Here is a 16,003-nt window from a genome sequence, read left to right as displayed (position 1 = left end):
TTTTTTCATCCCCCTCCCCTTTGGGGGGTGAGGTCTTTATATATCGGAGTCCTCGTGGATTAGGTGGGTGAAAAGCCTCTAAACGGTAAGACTCGTCGCATCCTGTCAGAACCGGGGTACAGTGGTGATCTCCTCGAGGTCATCAGGCTGGCACTTGTGTCAGGCGGCCAGGTCGGCGCCTGGGCCGGGTTGTCAGAGGGGCGCATGCGTCAGTCGGCGGGTCAGTGTCTAGGCCAGGTCGTCAGGTCGGCTTCTGTGTCAGTCGGTAGGTCAGTGTCTAGCCAGGTTTGTCGGTGAGCGCCTTATGGGCGTCTTGGCCGGATCATGCGCTAGGTTGGTCCAGGTCGGCCAGGTCGCGCAGGCCGCACGCCGCATGTAGCTCGCGCAGGCCGTGTGCCGTGTGCAGTTCGCACAGGCCGCGCATGCGCCGCGCAGGTCGCACAGGCCGCACGCAGTTCGCGTAGGCCGCGCATGCGCCGCGCAGGTCGCGCCAGGCCGGCCAGACTGGTGCTCGGGTGGGTCACCAACTTCGTAAGTTTGTTGGCTGGGTGTTTTCTTAGTTGTCACGAGGTGCCACATGTCACAATTTCACTAGAGGGCAAAATCTGCCATTATCATATATAAACCACACAGATTATGGGAATGGATCATTCATATTCTAATTTCAAGGGATTTTGATTCCAAGTCTGACTGTAAACCAAATGAATACTAAGATTATGTTTGGTTTAAAGGAAAAAGTAGGAAAAGGAAGAAAAACCTTTACAAATCTTGTATAGATTTCACTGCATTTCCCTCCTTTCACTACTTTTTCATTTAAACCAAACATAACCTAAGTGTAAAGTGTATACTTGTAGATAGAATATCACTGAAGATAACAACACAGATGATTCAACATCATTTGTCGATTTTAAATTGAGCAAGAAGGAAACCGGACGCAATGCAAGAATGTGCAAGGTCCAGGCCTCTTCTATATATAAGCATTATGCTTGCGTAATGTGAGAGTTTGTATGGTATTGTTCTTAAAAAAAGAACAACCTGATTGCCACATCAGCAAAAACAATACGATTCGACTGATGTGGCAATTGATATCGTTTTTGAAAACAAAATCAGAGGAGAGCTTTAGTGGGACGCAACTGGAGGCATCTGTCTGCTGAACCTGTTAGGCTAGGCTGTTACAACAGCAAAATCATCAGAAGAATCTAAAGTAAAGAGAAATTCAAGGGTGGATGGGACAAGGACGAGCTTGAACATTGAGAGAATGCCTAATTTTGATAGAGGAGGAGGGCAACCACATGTGCAAGTTAACTGTCATACACGCAAGGGAATGCAAAATGCAAAATAATACAAACATACCTAATAAAGCTAGACAAGAGAAGTTACTTGTATGCATCGCTTGGAGTTGAATACAAAAATCGACAATTCCCTCTTACAAACATCCCTCTCCACGAGAAACACTGCTCACTAGTCACTACCCTTGTCGCCTCACATGCTATGTTAGTCCATTTTGAATTCCCTGCTCCTCTCTTTGGAATTTGGACAAACATTTCATGTGGACCATCCAATTCCATTGGACCAACGGCAACGTACACCCCCCCCTGCATCTTTGACATCCTGATTCCTGATAAGATCCCATCATATATATTATGTATTCATTCTTGTTCATTGCACAGGATAGACCTTTTTTCACTCTCATCGTATATGTATTTGTTGATCGATCTGGTCAATGAGGATTCAATTTACCGATCATAGTTTTCTGATCACCACTACAAGTTCAGAGCCTCTGCTTTGGCTTACCAACTTTTGCTGGTTTTCTGGACAATCCAAAAGAAAGAAAATCTTTTTGGCCAAGCTTGAGAAGACTAGAACTAGAAATTACGCTCTTTGGCCATTTCTGAACTGTAGCATCACACAACCAGATTTGGATGCAAAATATTTTAGAGCAGCACCAGCATATGCATAGCCTATTGAAGAGTGAAGACTTAAAAATTGTGGCCAAAATCCAAACTGTTTGGCCACGTGGACTACTCGTCATCACCGAGGTGCTCATCAGGTGCCCAATTCCAAGACTTTGTCATAATTGAACCCCAGTGGTCAGTACTCACTACTCGGTAGAGCAGACCATGACCGTCCTCTGCCTATTATGTCCATCATTCCATGTTTAATTTGTTTAGTTGTGTATGTAGTGAGAGCGACGACAAAGGACATACTGTCTGTACGTGCCTCATGCATGCTTCCACCCACACGCCACCGACTGGAATTGCCGAGCAACAAGCTTCTCTCTCTCTGGTACATCAAATTTATTAGTCACTCAATTTAGACCTTCTAGGACAAGGTCGCTAGTGTAGAAGGCTGCTTGTAGGACAATCAATCACCCAATTGGCCAGGCCTTTTCCTCAACGTTTGAACGCACCACAACAGAAATAAATAAATCATCCTAATTAGATCGGATGGGAGTTATTACACGATTACTCATATACTTGGAGAAAACTTTTGGCTCTCCAAGTTTGACGATGAAGAAAGCTATATACCTCAGCCGCTCTGCAGGTACCCTAAGAAACAAGTCATGTCATATTAATAGCCCCTGATGTTAATCTTTTCTTCTTCTTCTTTTTTTCTTCGGCGAAAAGGATGTTAATCTTTATGGTATTAAAAGAAAGCTGCTGTCAAATTTGAATTCCTCCGCCACTTTTCTACTTCTGCGCCGTGGCTCTAGAAAGTAGAAAGTCTACTTACTCGATTAATTACTTGTGTTTTGCGTTAGTTGAATTGGAATTACAGGTCTGATACTATTGATGTTGATACAAATTTATATCAGGTTATATATTGTCTTATTGATACAGACTCTTTTATAATTTATAAAGGAAAGATTTGAATCAGTAATAATAAGTCTTTGCCCCTTTAACTTAAAGCATGCTATATGATATCGATCTGCGGTTGTTTCAGAAAGGAAGAAGTCCGATTCATAAAATGATTGACGTGTGGTGTGGGTGTTTGTTTCCGTCACACATCATATCAATTGCCCCCCTTTAATTACTTGGTACGTACAAACAACCTTTTTCCCTTTAATTTACAAGTTACCAGGAGAACCCACTTTAATTACTTCACTTAATTAACTATGCCTTACTCTTATTAAACAAACAGTTTTGTTCTTGCTAATAATACAATCCGGAAGGGAAGCAATAAATAAGAAATTAGTTCCCTCTCCACCACTCTTCCATTTATAAATTCTAAGGGGTGTGTGTGTGTGTTTTGTTTAATCGCTCTTCCTCGCGAGGATAGCTTTTATTTGTTTATGTCAAATTAAAACCCAACACTCTGAAAATTAACCACAGAAACAGAGTAAGTTCAATTCAACAGTTGGAAAATCTGCTATCCATTCTTGGGTATTCAATTACTTCTGAGTTCTGACTTCTGCGGAGGCAAGTTAAGAAAAACGAAAAGCATAAAAACGGGAAACGGTTACAAGTACCACAGTTGAGACTTCAGAGAGCCTTTTGGGTTATAAAATAAGAAGAAAGAGTGAAGGAATTTCTTTTTTTTTTTTTAATTTTTATTTTACTCGAAAACACAATAATTGCAGCCTTTGACGTTTCTGTTTTGCACCTTTAAATCCTGCTCGACACGACGACACCCACACGCAAACTGCATTGACTGGGAGAGGAGAGAAAGAAAAAGAACCACAGCCGCAATGTGGCTCACGAAAGCCTGCTTTTCTTTCCGTTCCACACAAATGTGGCACTGACCACCACAAAGAAAAGAGAGGAAGAAAGAGAACTCAGAAAAGAGAAGCCACCCCACCCCACCCCACTCAATTCTCTTTCTCTCGTACGAACTAATTTTTTAATTATGATTTTACATAAGGAATTTCCCTTCTCTCTACGGAATCCGTCTGCTTCATTTGTCAATGTTTCTCTTTTTAATTTTTGGTAAAACTTTTGTTTTGTCAATGTTCCAGAGTCCAGACTCCGGTTTAACTCAAGGGAACATAACCGTCCCACGTTAACTAATCCAATTTGCCCTTAGGTTTCCATTTAATTGCGGAAATACCATTTCTCTATACTTTCTTTTTCTCAATCATAATATTTAACTTAAAACTTAATGGGGAATTTTATTTAACGGAATCCATTCTTGTTGTCGTTGTTGTAAGGTGGTATGGCATGTGGCAGGCAGCGTTTTGTATTTTTATGAGATTGAAAAAACAGATGATAACCATGAGAAGAATACAAAATGCTCATTTGCAGCTTAATCTGTTTGTTTAAAAAAATCAAAATCAAAATCAATTTGCCCCAATATTATTCTTTATCACATAAATTAAAGGCATGTTCTGTTGTACTAGAGTTGATATCTGAAACTGTAATATTTGCTTTGAAATCCGAATGTTGAGTTGTGGTAAATGAAATTTATAATCATTTTATCCTTGGAGAGGAGAATGTTTGTTTTAACTATTTAAGAAATTGATTAACAATTAACTAATAAAATGACTGATGAATAATGAAAATTATCAAAATGAATAAAATGTTTAACAAATAACAAAAATTACTTAAGACTTAAATGATTATAAAATAAATAAATGAAAACAAAATAATAAAGATAAATTTATTAAAATAGTAAAATATTTGAAAGATAAAAACATTAAAAAATAAAATTTGATTAAAAATTATGAAAAATAATATTTACAATGTAATAGGGGTGTCAGTTGGACCATGTTTGGTCCAATCCAATCCGATGAATCCTTTAGACCATTTTGGACCTGTCCAATTCAATGTGTAGACCATCCAATCTGTTCAAATTGGTTTTAATTTAGATTTGTTCCAATCCAAACTTGGTCCACTGGCACATACTCTTATTTTCTATCAATGGACTAGATATTAGTTCAATCAATCTGACCTAATCTAATATAAATCCATTACAGATGGACCACGTCCAATCCAATCCAATAAATACTTTGGACCATTAAATCTAGACTGGTCCAATTTAATACATCTTATTGGTCTATCTAATCCATTCAAATTAATTTTATTTTAGATGGGTTCCAAGCCAAAGTCGGTCCATTGATACCCCTCCAATGAGAGGGTAAAACTGCGCACCATAGGTAGTACAATTGGAGGAGTTTAACGCGCACACCATCCACATGAGATAGTAGTCATATATATACTAGCGATGACCCGTGCAATGTACGGTATTTCTACATTTTTACATGTAGAATAGTAATTTTTCTTCATTAGTTATTGAACTTCGAACTTTCCTTTTTATATAACTTATATATTATGAGAAGCACATAAGCCAAGTGGTGGTGGCTCAGTTGATACTTTATCTAGTTAGTTGTAGCAGAGATATGGGTTGGGGCAATTGGCTACCTACCATTGTGTAGTCCTATAAAGCTAAAAAATGTGTTTAGCATAAAATTAATGCCCAAGTTAAAAAAAAATCAAAATTGAATTGATGAAGATAACCAAAAACTCGCATTAAATTATTTCTTACTACATTTTATTATTAAATCAAGAATGATCAATTAAACAAATCTACATTAAAATAAATTAATAGAAACAAAGGAAAGACTTAAACCCAAGGAAAGGAGTAAAATAAAGCGAAAAACCTGATTACCCAAGGAAAAGAGCAATGATTTGTTTAGATTGGTTCACCCCACGAATTGGTGGGAAAATTTGGGTCCAAGCTAAGGTCCATACTTAGGCTGACCTTTAATCTAACAAAGTTCTCAGAGAGAGCCAAAAGGGATTGAAAAGATATTTAAGAGGAAAGTAAGGAATGGGGAGGGGAGATTCGTGTGTGTGTGTGAGTGTGTGTGTGTGTGTGTGTGTGTGTGTGAGAGAGAGAGAGAGAGAGAGAGAGAGAGAAAATATGAATTTTATGAAAGACAATAAAGACCCATGAGGTTTTTAATGATTTAACACAAAAATAAATATACACATGCGTGAGAAGGTAGAGGAGGAAGAGCTATGTGTGAGCTTTGTGGTGAGAGGACCCTCACCACCCTTCTTTCCTCTTTCTGTTATATATATAGATGCATGATAAATTGTAGTTATCAAAACGTAACACTGCAATAGCCATGGCTCAAGCTGAGCTATCATGGCCCAACAACAAAATGAGTTCACATCTGTGCCCCACAAGGGGGCACCCCACAGCACATTCCTGCAGTGGGAAAATTTCTCGATGATGACATCATCGGTTCTAATATTATCATTGGAAGATATTTTCAATACATGACGAGAATGTACCATGAGATGTTGTGGAGCACCCCCTTATGGGGCGCAGATCTGAACTCCAACAAAATTACCTAATGATAACCAAGATTTTGCCTATCTAAAAAAAACAAAATGCACGCAAATTGCGGGAAGAACTTTATGAAATTTAACATAAAAGAGTCAATTATAATTCTATTAAAGGAGAATTATCTCATTTTCTAGGATTAAGACAATAACTTGCAAAGCAACCTTATACCTTCAGACTTTCAAAGTTTAATAAACCCTCGCCACTTTCAAATTTAGTAATTTTTTCCTTCTTATATCCATGTAACATTGGGAATTGGAAAATAAATGCAAATTGACCAAAACACAGGAAAAAAAAAACTTTATTTTAAGTTGCATGTTTATTTGATTTATAGCTTCACATGCATGTTAGGTGGCACGTACGACATACATTATCAACATTCAAGCCTTTATATGCCTGAAACATGCATACAGATGTGATAACTAATTATTAATAAATATGGTAGGACTAGATTATGTAATCTATTTGACTATTTCTTTTTCCTTATTCACCATGTAATTGAGATCGGCTTCAGTGAGGGTAAGTCTGTGCTCACACCGTCCCAGTGGTCTGTTGTGATTTTTATTGAGAATATCTTCACATGAAATAAAGCATGAGTGGGGAGGTATTTTCAATGTAAAGCTGTAAAGACTGTTCAAACGGGCAATACCTTGATGAAATTATGTTAATTATAATATATATTTTTTTTATATAATTATGTTGATCATAATATAATTTTTTATATATTATATAAAAATCAAATTGCAAATATATATGTATAGTATAACTTATCAAACTAATCTGAAATTAATATTTTTTGGTTTATTGTAATTAGATAAATATTAACAACCACCATACAACCAAGTTGAGGCCCCCAGTGTGTTTTTCTTATGCTTAACGACGGTTGTTTCAATTACTCAGGCTGGGTTCCTTAATTATTCAAACACAAAAAGACGTATTTCAACTACTCTTGCATATAGCCAACTGATGGTGGCTTGGTAGGTTTTCTGACTCGTCCGTAGAGACATGGGATCAAATCCCGCTGCCACCAGGGGTTGGGGGGTTAAGGGAAAGGGGATGGGCTACCTCTGTTGTGTAGCCCCATGAAGTAAGAAAAAAAAAAACTATTCGCATATATAGTCCCCCTCCTCCCCACGTTCAAAAAAAAATATGAGTTAGTGTTGGTGGGTTGGGGGGGGGGGGGGGGCGGGGGTTAAGGGAAAGGGGATGGGCTACCCCTATTGTGTAGCCTCGTGAAGCGGAAAGTTCTATTTGAGTAAAAGAAGGCAAAAAAGTGACATTAAAACAGAAAGAAAAGAAAATATTTAACATCGTTAAGCTGTATTTGGTTGCAGTGCAATTTTATTTGCATTAGTACAAATGTAATAGGAGTGCAAATGAAAAAAAAAGGCAAATTCTCATTTAATTTTGCTTTGAGTTTTACTTTATTCTGCTTCCTGTCTTAATTTACTTCATTTGTACTACAATCAAAGAAGATAAGTTAAAATTTGAAACAAAAATATGTCAGAATTTACACTCAAATCATTTGCACTATCATAGTTTCACATCAGTGAAATAGTACAAATACAAATATGTTCAGTGTAAACACATACAAAGTAATATAAAATACATAGATTTGCACTCTACATATTTGTGTTTGTAAAGGCTCAATTTTGGAAGGAGAACAAATACAAATTTATAGAGTGCAAAACCTTGTATTTTGTATGTATTCACACTGTACATATTTGTTCAAACTGAGCCTTAAACACAAATTAGGAACTACTTAGGACTCAAAATTACATGACTCTCACCAAAGGCTTAAACATTCTTTATTTCTTTCCTTCTTTCTTTCTTCTCGCTCATTACATTTCTTTTAGGGTATAAGTTATTAAATGTAAAATGCAAATGCCCACACACATATATAGAAACAAGATCAAATTGCATGGGAGAAGCCATTTGATGAACAGGCTGACTTTTGGCCCCCAGAATATATTTTTCTCACAAGAAAGATCAGAATATAAAGGAGGTAGATGTAATCTTAGAAGGGAAGCTTCTTCTATGCATATAATGGTTTCCACAGTGAGATTCTTTTCTTTAAAGTAATTGAGGAGTTCGCTTACAAAATGTTAAGAAAAGTAAGTCGTGTTAGTACTTCAAGGAACTCATTTCAATTTTTCTTCCAAAGAATTCTTGCAGTGACACAAGTTTAGACAATGAATGTGTGGGTTCAAATGCTAAAAGAAGTGTGTGTTTATGTGATGTGTCCACGAGGAGCATTAAGGCTCAGTTTGGAAAGAGTATAAATGCAAATTTGTAGTATAAAATCTTATATTTTGTATTATTCTGTATGTATTTATACTCTACAAATTTACATTTATACTCTTTCCAAACTGAACCAAAAGCACTCAAAAAAAAATATATAAAGCGGATTTTCATCTTTTTCTTTATTCCAACTAGAAAATCGGTGCATGACCCGAAGAATCCTAAGTAGGTAATAGAGATATCAGGTTGGGGCAGAGAGGAAGAGAGACTAAAAAATTATAACTGAATAGTTCGTCATAATCATGTCCAGCTAGATGTTGGTTCAACCCATCAAAATTTTGTCGGATCAGAATAGATTAATTCGGGTCAACCAAACTAGGAAAATCGGGAGTTATTCCTGCTTCCGGGTTGGTTCGACATTTGTCAGGTAGAAGCCTAACCAAAGGTAATACGGTAAGTTAATACAAGCAATGGAATTGAAAGATGAAACATAAATCATGGATCAACTAAGCCCTCTTGGGGGCTTGCTTAAGAATAAGAAAGAGGAATCTCATGTAAATACCATGGAATAAGGTTTGATCCTATTCATGGGGATTCCATAAATATCCCATTCCAAAAATAGAAAGTTCGAAACAATATTCTACAGACACCAGAATGAAAGGGTAGTTTGGTCATTCAAACGGAGATTTGATACGTTATTTTCTTGAATTTTTTCTGTCGATCAAAATAGAAGATTCAGGAAATCTTGTGAGGGCAGTATTGTGAAGGTGGCATTTTTGTCAGCAAGCCCAAATCCGACGTAGTGTCCGTCGTCTTGGGGGCAAGTGGGTCCCAGAAATTTATTCCCCCCAATCCACCCACAACCATTTCAGTTGGACAAATTTGCCCCTAATTATAATTGTTTTGATTCCACTATAATACCGGAAAAAACTTGTTGTAACCGTCTGTCGTAAAACGGTGGTTATTTATCAAAATTCATGGGTTGATTGGTCAAAGCCGTTCCGGTATCGTGTCTTCCGGCCGCATAGATCTTTTTTTATCGTCTTTGCTCTCCGACTAATAGATAGAAAGAGAGAATCAGAATCTCCGTCCAATCTCCCGCACATTTGTCAACTTGGAAGGGCATCTTCGTCAACGTATGTACGAAAACAATAGAAATAGTTGGACACGCCTCTCTATGTACGTCTGTTGTCCTTGTTTGCTTGGTGTTGTTGAACTTTCTTCCCTTCCCACAAGGAAGAAATATTATTTAATTCGTAAGTGGGCACATCACCACCGTCCAATCAGTATTCTACTGAATAAATAAAGCGTTGCTTAAGTAATGAAGAGACATGTGCGTCTGCTCCCCCATCCGCACTGTCCAAATTTGCCCTTAACCTCCTGAGTCCTGACCCGTGTTACTCTTTTCATTCTCAAGCAAAGCTGTGTCCAATTTTGTTTGTATCTATGTAAAACTAAAACCCCAATGACCCGTGTTGTCCTCCCAAACAAATGCAAATCAAATATTTATGTACCTACGTGCTTTTAGTACTAATTAATTTCACTGAGTCTGAGACACTCTAAAGAGAGGAACTGTTTAGCTGTTAATTTACCATCGTTGCTTTTTGGCTTTGCAAAAATGGGCCCTGTGACGACGGTGAGCAATGTTTGGTGATAATTGAAAACCTGGTCCTGAGAAGCCCAAAATTATTGTCCTTTTAGACTTCTCATTCAAGTTTTTTAATGGCTTTTCCTAAACAGTTCAATTACAAAAAGTGAAAACAACTCAGCCCTACTGCCCTACCAAACAGGCTCGCTGTTTCGTCTTGCGTAAAATTAAGAAGGTTACTTTGGTAACACGGGGCGCCTCACACCGGATCTGTTCTTCACAAGGGCGCTTCACACCGACTGTACGCGCACATCCTACCATATATTTAGAATATATTTCGTACTTATAAATTATTATCTACGAGAAATGTCCTCAATACTCGGTGAATGTATGGCTGGAGCACCTTCTTTTGGGAGATCAGATCTGCGCTTCACCGGCACATTCCACTGTGCATTGAGGGCATCTCGCGTAGCGTACTTTGTGTTATTATTTGTATAAGATATTCTTAATGCAGGGTGGGATGTGCCCAATGTGAGGCGCCCTGTATGAGGAGCAGATCCCACCTCTGTTTTTGGAGGTACAGCGTATCATTCCAAATGACTCATCTACCCTTCTACCATTCAAGAATTTCAAATTAAAAATTGCGTCTTCTGAAGAGAATTACCTTTTTATTTTTCCCGAATAGACAACAGAGAAGTGATACATGGAATTCATCTCCAATCTCATTCTGATTTATCTGTGTCATAACAACTAACATAAACTGCTGCTGCTGCTTTTTCAGCCTTTTTTTTTTCATTTTTTAGAAAGATGGACTGGGACTGGGTTTCTGGGTTGCGTTTCTTTTTTTTTTTTTTTTTTTTAATTAAATACTATTACATATAACTTTTTAACCTTTTCGCAGAAAACCAATTTTAATCCCCGAAAACGTCTCTCAGAAAGAAAGAAAGAAAGATGCGTCAAACAAAGAAGGGCTTGAGTCTCGTTTACGCCAAAGGGAAGGGTGACTCGCGGGGTTGAGGGTGTCGTCCTTATTTTTAATTCCTGGGTGTCTTCCAAATCCATGGCTATAAGAAAGAAGAAGCATCCCTTTCCTCTATAACCAACATCCTCTTCTGTTCCTCCTCTCAGTCACTTCTTCCTCGGGAGTCAGGAGAAGATACATCGCTTTTTCTTGAATTTAGCCCAATTTGACTGTGAGTGTGTGAGTCGTGGGAGAGTTTCCACGGAAAGCTTACTCCTACTCACTGGGAGATATGGAGAAGTTCAATTTTGTTAAGAAAGGAGTTATCAGGCTACCTCCCGGCTTCCGATTCCATCCCACCGACGAAGAGCTTGTTCTTCAATACTTGAAGCGAAAGGTCTTTTCCTGCCCATTGCCCGCTTCCATTATCCCTGAAGTCGATATCTACAAACATGATCCTTGGGATTTGCCAGGTTCGTCACCCATAAAACTACTGTACAGTCTGTCCCCGTACTTGCCTCCTTTGCCTTTTTCATCGAGTACGGATTCACAAATTACGAAGCACATGGAACTAGATTATTTGTAAATCTGTGAACACTGGATGTAACTCCGGGAGTCAAGACAAACTACCTTCAACCTTACGAGTTCTGGAGCAGGGTTTGTTTAACATTTTAATCAATTCATTATTCATGGGCACTTTGTACCACAGATCTTGCTAGAAAGCTGAGAACGTCCAGTTCTATACTTCTATTACTGGTTATCGAATTCAATGTGACAAGCTAGGCTTTCATGGGCTTCTTCGATTTTACTTTACATATTTTTCGTTTCTCCTTTCTGATTTTAGGTGGGGTTTTCGTGTTCTTTCAGGTGACCTGGAGAACGAGAAATACTTTTTCTGCACGAGACAAGCCAAGTATCGAAATGGAAACCGATCCAAACGCGCCACTGGTTCTGGTTACTGGAAGGCCACCGGCTTAGACAAGCAAATTGTTGCTTCAAGAAGCAACCAAGTGGTGGGGATGAAAAAAACTCTTGTTTTCTACACAGGGAAGCCTCCTCGTGGGTCTAGAACCGACTGGATCATGCATGAATATCGCCTCGTCGGCGCTGGAACAACACCTTGCATTTTCCCACAGCGGAAGAACTCGACCCAAGTGAGTTTCCGTTTATACTTGTGCATATATATATATATATATATTTGACTCCATGCCACTGTAACTAAACAGTATACAGACCGTGTAATTCAGCTAAGTTAGATAGGTAAATTGGAATGAAACCATCTTTTCTTAGTAATTGAACTCGAGCTCTTCAGTGACAGTTAGCACTAAATTATTCGTTTGTTTCATTCCCCGCAGAATTCCATGATGCCAATGGAAGATTGGGTACTCTGTCGCATATTTCTCAAGAAAAGAAATACCAATAATATTGAGGACGACATCTCCAAACACTACAACGAAAACAGAGTGCGGAACCCCGTGATTGCTAGGCCTAGTTTCATTGATTTCATGATGAAAGATAGGAACAATTCAGCTCCTTCTTCTTCTTCTTCGTCTTCAGGTTCAAGTGGGATCACCGAAGTCTGTTCTAGTGATTCCAACCGCGAAGAAAGCAGTTGTAATAGTAGTTTTTCCTCTCCTTGTAGAAGAGATGCATGAAACGTTTTGCATTGAGCCTGTTCTAGCAGTTGAGCTTTACGAGTTTCAATGAGAATCTCCATTCCAAGTATTAACTTCAAATTCTCCATCGTTTCTGTCATCTCATGTTGCCCACCGTTGAAGAAATTGAACTCGATAGTATTGAGGAAATCTAGAGACTAAATGATGTGGGAATTGAAAGTTTTTTTAAGCAGAAGCAATCCCTTAATTAAAATCAGCAACAACATTTTCCTACGTGCATTTGGGCATGTTCCCAATACCCAAATAATTAAAAGCATCCGAGAGGGAAGAGACAGCAATATTCTGGTACTCGATAATCTAGAGATTTTCTTATTAAAAGGCAAATGATTTTATTGGAAAAGACATGATAAAAATAAAAAAGAAAAAGAATAGTAAAGAGAAACAGAGAGAAAGAGAGGCATCCAAAGAAGGGAATGAATAAAGGGCATATATCTATCATAGCTTTGTCAAAGGAGATCTCTTTTGAGCTAGCACAAGAAATGAACTTTAATGTGAGAATCCCCTGCACATGCATGGGCTTTCCTTCTTCCTTCTTTCACTATGAAAAAGGCAAAAAAAAAAAAAAATCACAGAGAAAGTCCTAATGATGGGTTCTCTAGTGCCTTTGGACCCCATTCAGTAACTAGACTTCGCAATACTAACGGCACTTTAGTTTTTAACAAGATTAGACATTTGAAAAATGTCTTAGAAGGAATTGAACAAGATGATTATGATCATTGATCACCCCTTGAAATCTGCTGTTGCTCAGAACCAAAGGGCTTCAAAGTTGAAACCCGGTTCCCCTTAAGGTTGTCCGCTGTACAAATGGAATCGGTGGCAATTGGGGAGTCAATTTCTTTTTTTTTTTGTTTTTTTTTTTTTTGCCTCTAATTCAATTTGTACTTGGTAATCAGATTCCAATGCTAGAAATTAAAGCGGTGTTAGATCTGACAATTCGACCTTTCAGCAGATTGAATTGGCCAATTAGACAGGAGCGGGATTCTTATCATTCAGTTGATTGGAAATTAATCTAATACTTCACACTGAATAAACTAGAAACGCTTATTTATACATTACAACTTTACCCCATCAATCATGTTAAACTTTTGTTTGTCCATGATGGAAACAAGGAGAAGGCTTTGATAGTATCCTTGTAATATTTCTTCTAAGAATCAGAACAAACTTTCTACGTCTATATGGCATGTTCTTAAATCGTAATAATGTCGCCATTGAATAAGGGAATTATTTGCTTTGCTTCAAGGTGGGAGAATGTGAAGCTGCTGTTTGGATCAGACTCTTAAACCTGCCCGGCCGTAATAATGCAGGAGGGTAGATCAAAATCCACCAGTTCTATACATAAAATATAAAATTAATCAGCCCAAAACAAACCTAGTTACATGAATATAGCCATGAAATGATTTGAATATTTCTGAGAGTTGGTAAAAGAAACAAATTCTATTAAAATACAGAACCCAGAAAAATAGAAAAGAGTCCATATGGGTACAGACTACAGACGCTAACAAATAAGAATAAAAGGAGAACAGCGAAGCAGCTGAATGTAATTGATGGTGTCACCCATAAAATAACTATTTTCAATCAAGCGCCCTAATGGCGCCTGCCTAAGACAATAAACTAAAAGGATTATGGAGTATGGACTGTTGTTAAGTGATTGACCTGGTTTTGTTTCTTTTTTCTGGAGGGGCCAAAAATAATTGCCGACCAAAGTTTCTTGTGAGAGAGGTTTAGAATCATTGTTAGGCTGTTGGAGTTGTTCACGTCACCCTTTTATTCATATTTCGCTTTCCGGTTCAAAGAGAGAGACAAAAGAATCAAAAGTGAGAGATCTAATTTGATTGCTGACTTGGATTGGCGCTGGCCGTTGGGTTCCCTTTTGTCAATCTCATGGGTCGGCCGTCGCGGTAGACCAACAGTATAATTGGACCTTTGTAGCTTCACCCTGATCAGGTCAATCCCTTGAAGAAAGAAACCCAGCTATATATGTCTGAAGAAAAAAAACGTGAGGGATATCTTTGTCCAGTTGATGTTTGCGGGCAATTTTGGAATTATAAAAATAATACCTAGCAAACAGGGAATTCATGTTGATTGTTGACCAATATTCTAAACTTAATTACTTGTTAATCCTTTGGTTTCATTTAGAATAATAACAGTAATTTTGACTTCTGAGGGTTGTTTAATAATTAAGGATATCTTCCTTAATTTATACGCAGATGAGCTGATACATTTAACAACTAATGCCCTTATGTAAACCTATCTACTTGATGGGATAAAGCTTTCAGGGACAAGTGTAACGGGTTCTCAAGCAAGCTCATGGCACAAAAATATTAATACATCAATAGAGAGATGAACGGAGAGAGTTTGATTGATGGACTGAAGAATTGCGTTGTTGATTCTTTTTCTTCTTCTGCTTCTTCTTTTTTGGCTGGAACTGGAACTGGAACTGGAACTGGAAGTTAGTGGATTCCCTTGTCAAGTGGAAGAGAATCGTTCATACGTCAATTATTATTTTCTGGAATTTCTGGGAACCATGACTTTTCTGTTTTGGCTGGAAGTTGATTCTGGAATTTCTTGGCCGGAGAAAGACACCAAACAGAGTTGGTGGGCAAATGGGAAACAGAAGGACGACTTTGGAATTACCTGCTTTGGACGCCGTCCACACCGGTTCATTTGTTGACGAGAAGACAGTGATTGAAAGTAAACGATTGATTGATTATGTGGTCAATGCAAATTCTGGGCTTGTTAACCGTTGCCCGTCAAGTGTCAAGGTTGGCTGGCACTCCACCTGGCAATCTGTTGGGGGAAGGAGATTGACGAGCTATTCCATTAATTTTCAATTTTTGTAGCTCGATCGGAGTGGCCTTTAACCATATCTGTGCGATAATAACGTGGCTTATACAACAATAGCAAAACAAATTTGTACATAGGAATGTATGGTGGATCAATTACACGCCTGAAAGTTGTTCCCTTTTTATCTATTAAAATAAAAAACAGAAAGCAGCAGCTAAAGCTGAACCAAGTTTAAGCAAGCAATTAAACATTCCCAATCCAAAACTCCGTCAACTTGTGCGACTTACGGAAGGTGGCTTGAACGCAACTTGTGGAATTGTTGACAGGGTAACACAAGTTTCACCGTCGTACACGGTACATTATTTAAGTACATGGCAAAATTGTCAAAGATGGAGTGGGCATCGCATCAAGCTTCTTCAACTCAGGTTCTCGGCATCTGGTTATTTGATGCCAAACAAGTCTCCA

The 16,003-nt window shown here is 38.1% G+C and overlaps 1 protein-coding gene and 1 long non-coding RNA gene across 2 annotated transcripts; both read left to right on the top strand.

Annotated features, from left to right (window-relative positions):
- The first annotated feature begins 1,668 nt into the window (after window positions 1-1,668).
- On the top strand, window positions 1,669-2,837 carry LOC148853432 (uncharacterized). The gene is made up of 2 exons (XR_016094933.1): window positions 1,669-2,090; window positions 2,184-2,837. It is a non-coding gene; the product is annotated as an uncharacterized LOC148853432 (long non-coding RNA).
- Window positions 2,838-10,841: 8,004 nt separating this feature from the next.
- Window positions 10,842-12,814, top strand: LOC148853431 (NAC domain-containing protein 83-like). The gene is made up of 3 exons (XM_088985196.1): window positions 10,842-11,551; window positions 11,946-12,232; window positions 12,434-12,814. Exons 1-3 carry the CDS (start codon window positions 11,371-11,373, stop codon window positions 12,731-12,733), a joined length of 768 nt encoding a protein of 255 aa, XP_088841322.1. The 5' UTR covers window positions 10,842-11,370; the 3' UTR covers window positions 12,734-12,814.
- Window positions 12,815-16,003: the final 3,189 nt, after the last annotated feature.

This window comes from Nelumbo lutea, chromosome 4 (genome assembly GCF_056320005.1).
Source record: "Nelumbo lutea isolate HS-2025 chromosome 4, American lotus-T2T, whole genome shotgun sequence".
NCBI lineage: Eukaryota > Viridiplantae > Streptophyta > Magnoliopsida > Proteales > Nelumbonaceae > Nelumbo > Nelumbo lutea.
Note: the sequence above shows the minus strand (reverse complement) of the source record. Positions and strands in the feature narration are given on the sequence as shown.

Excerpts from the sequence above, each read along its gene's own strand:
- LOC148853431 (XM_088985196.1), top strand. The coding sequence starts at position 11,371 with ATGGAGAAGTTCAATTTTGTTAAGAAAGGAGTTATCAGGCTACCTCCC. Across the intron at positions 11,552-11,945 it reads TGATCCTTGGGATTTGCCAG|GTGACCTGGAGAACGAGAAA; the intron begins GTTCGTCACCCA and ends GTGTTCTTTCAG. Across the intron at positions 12,233-12,433 it reads AGCGGAAGAACTCGACCCAA|AATTCCATGATGCCAATGGA; the intron begins GTGAGTTTCCGT and ends CATTCCCCGCAG.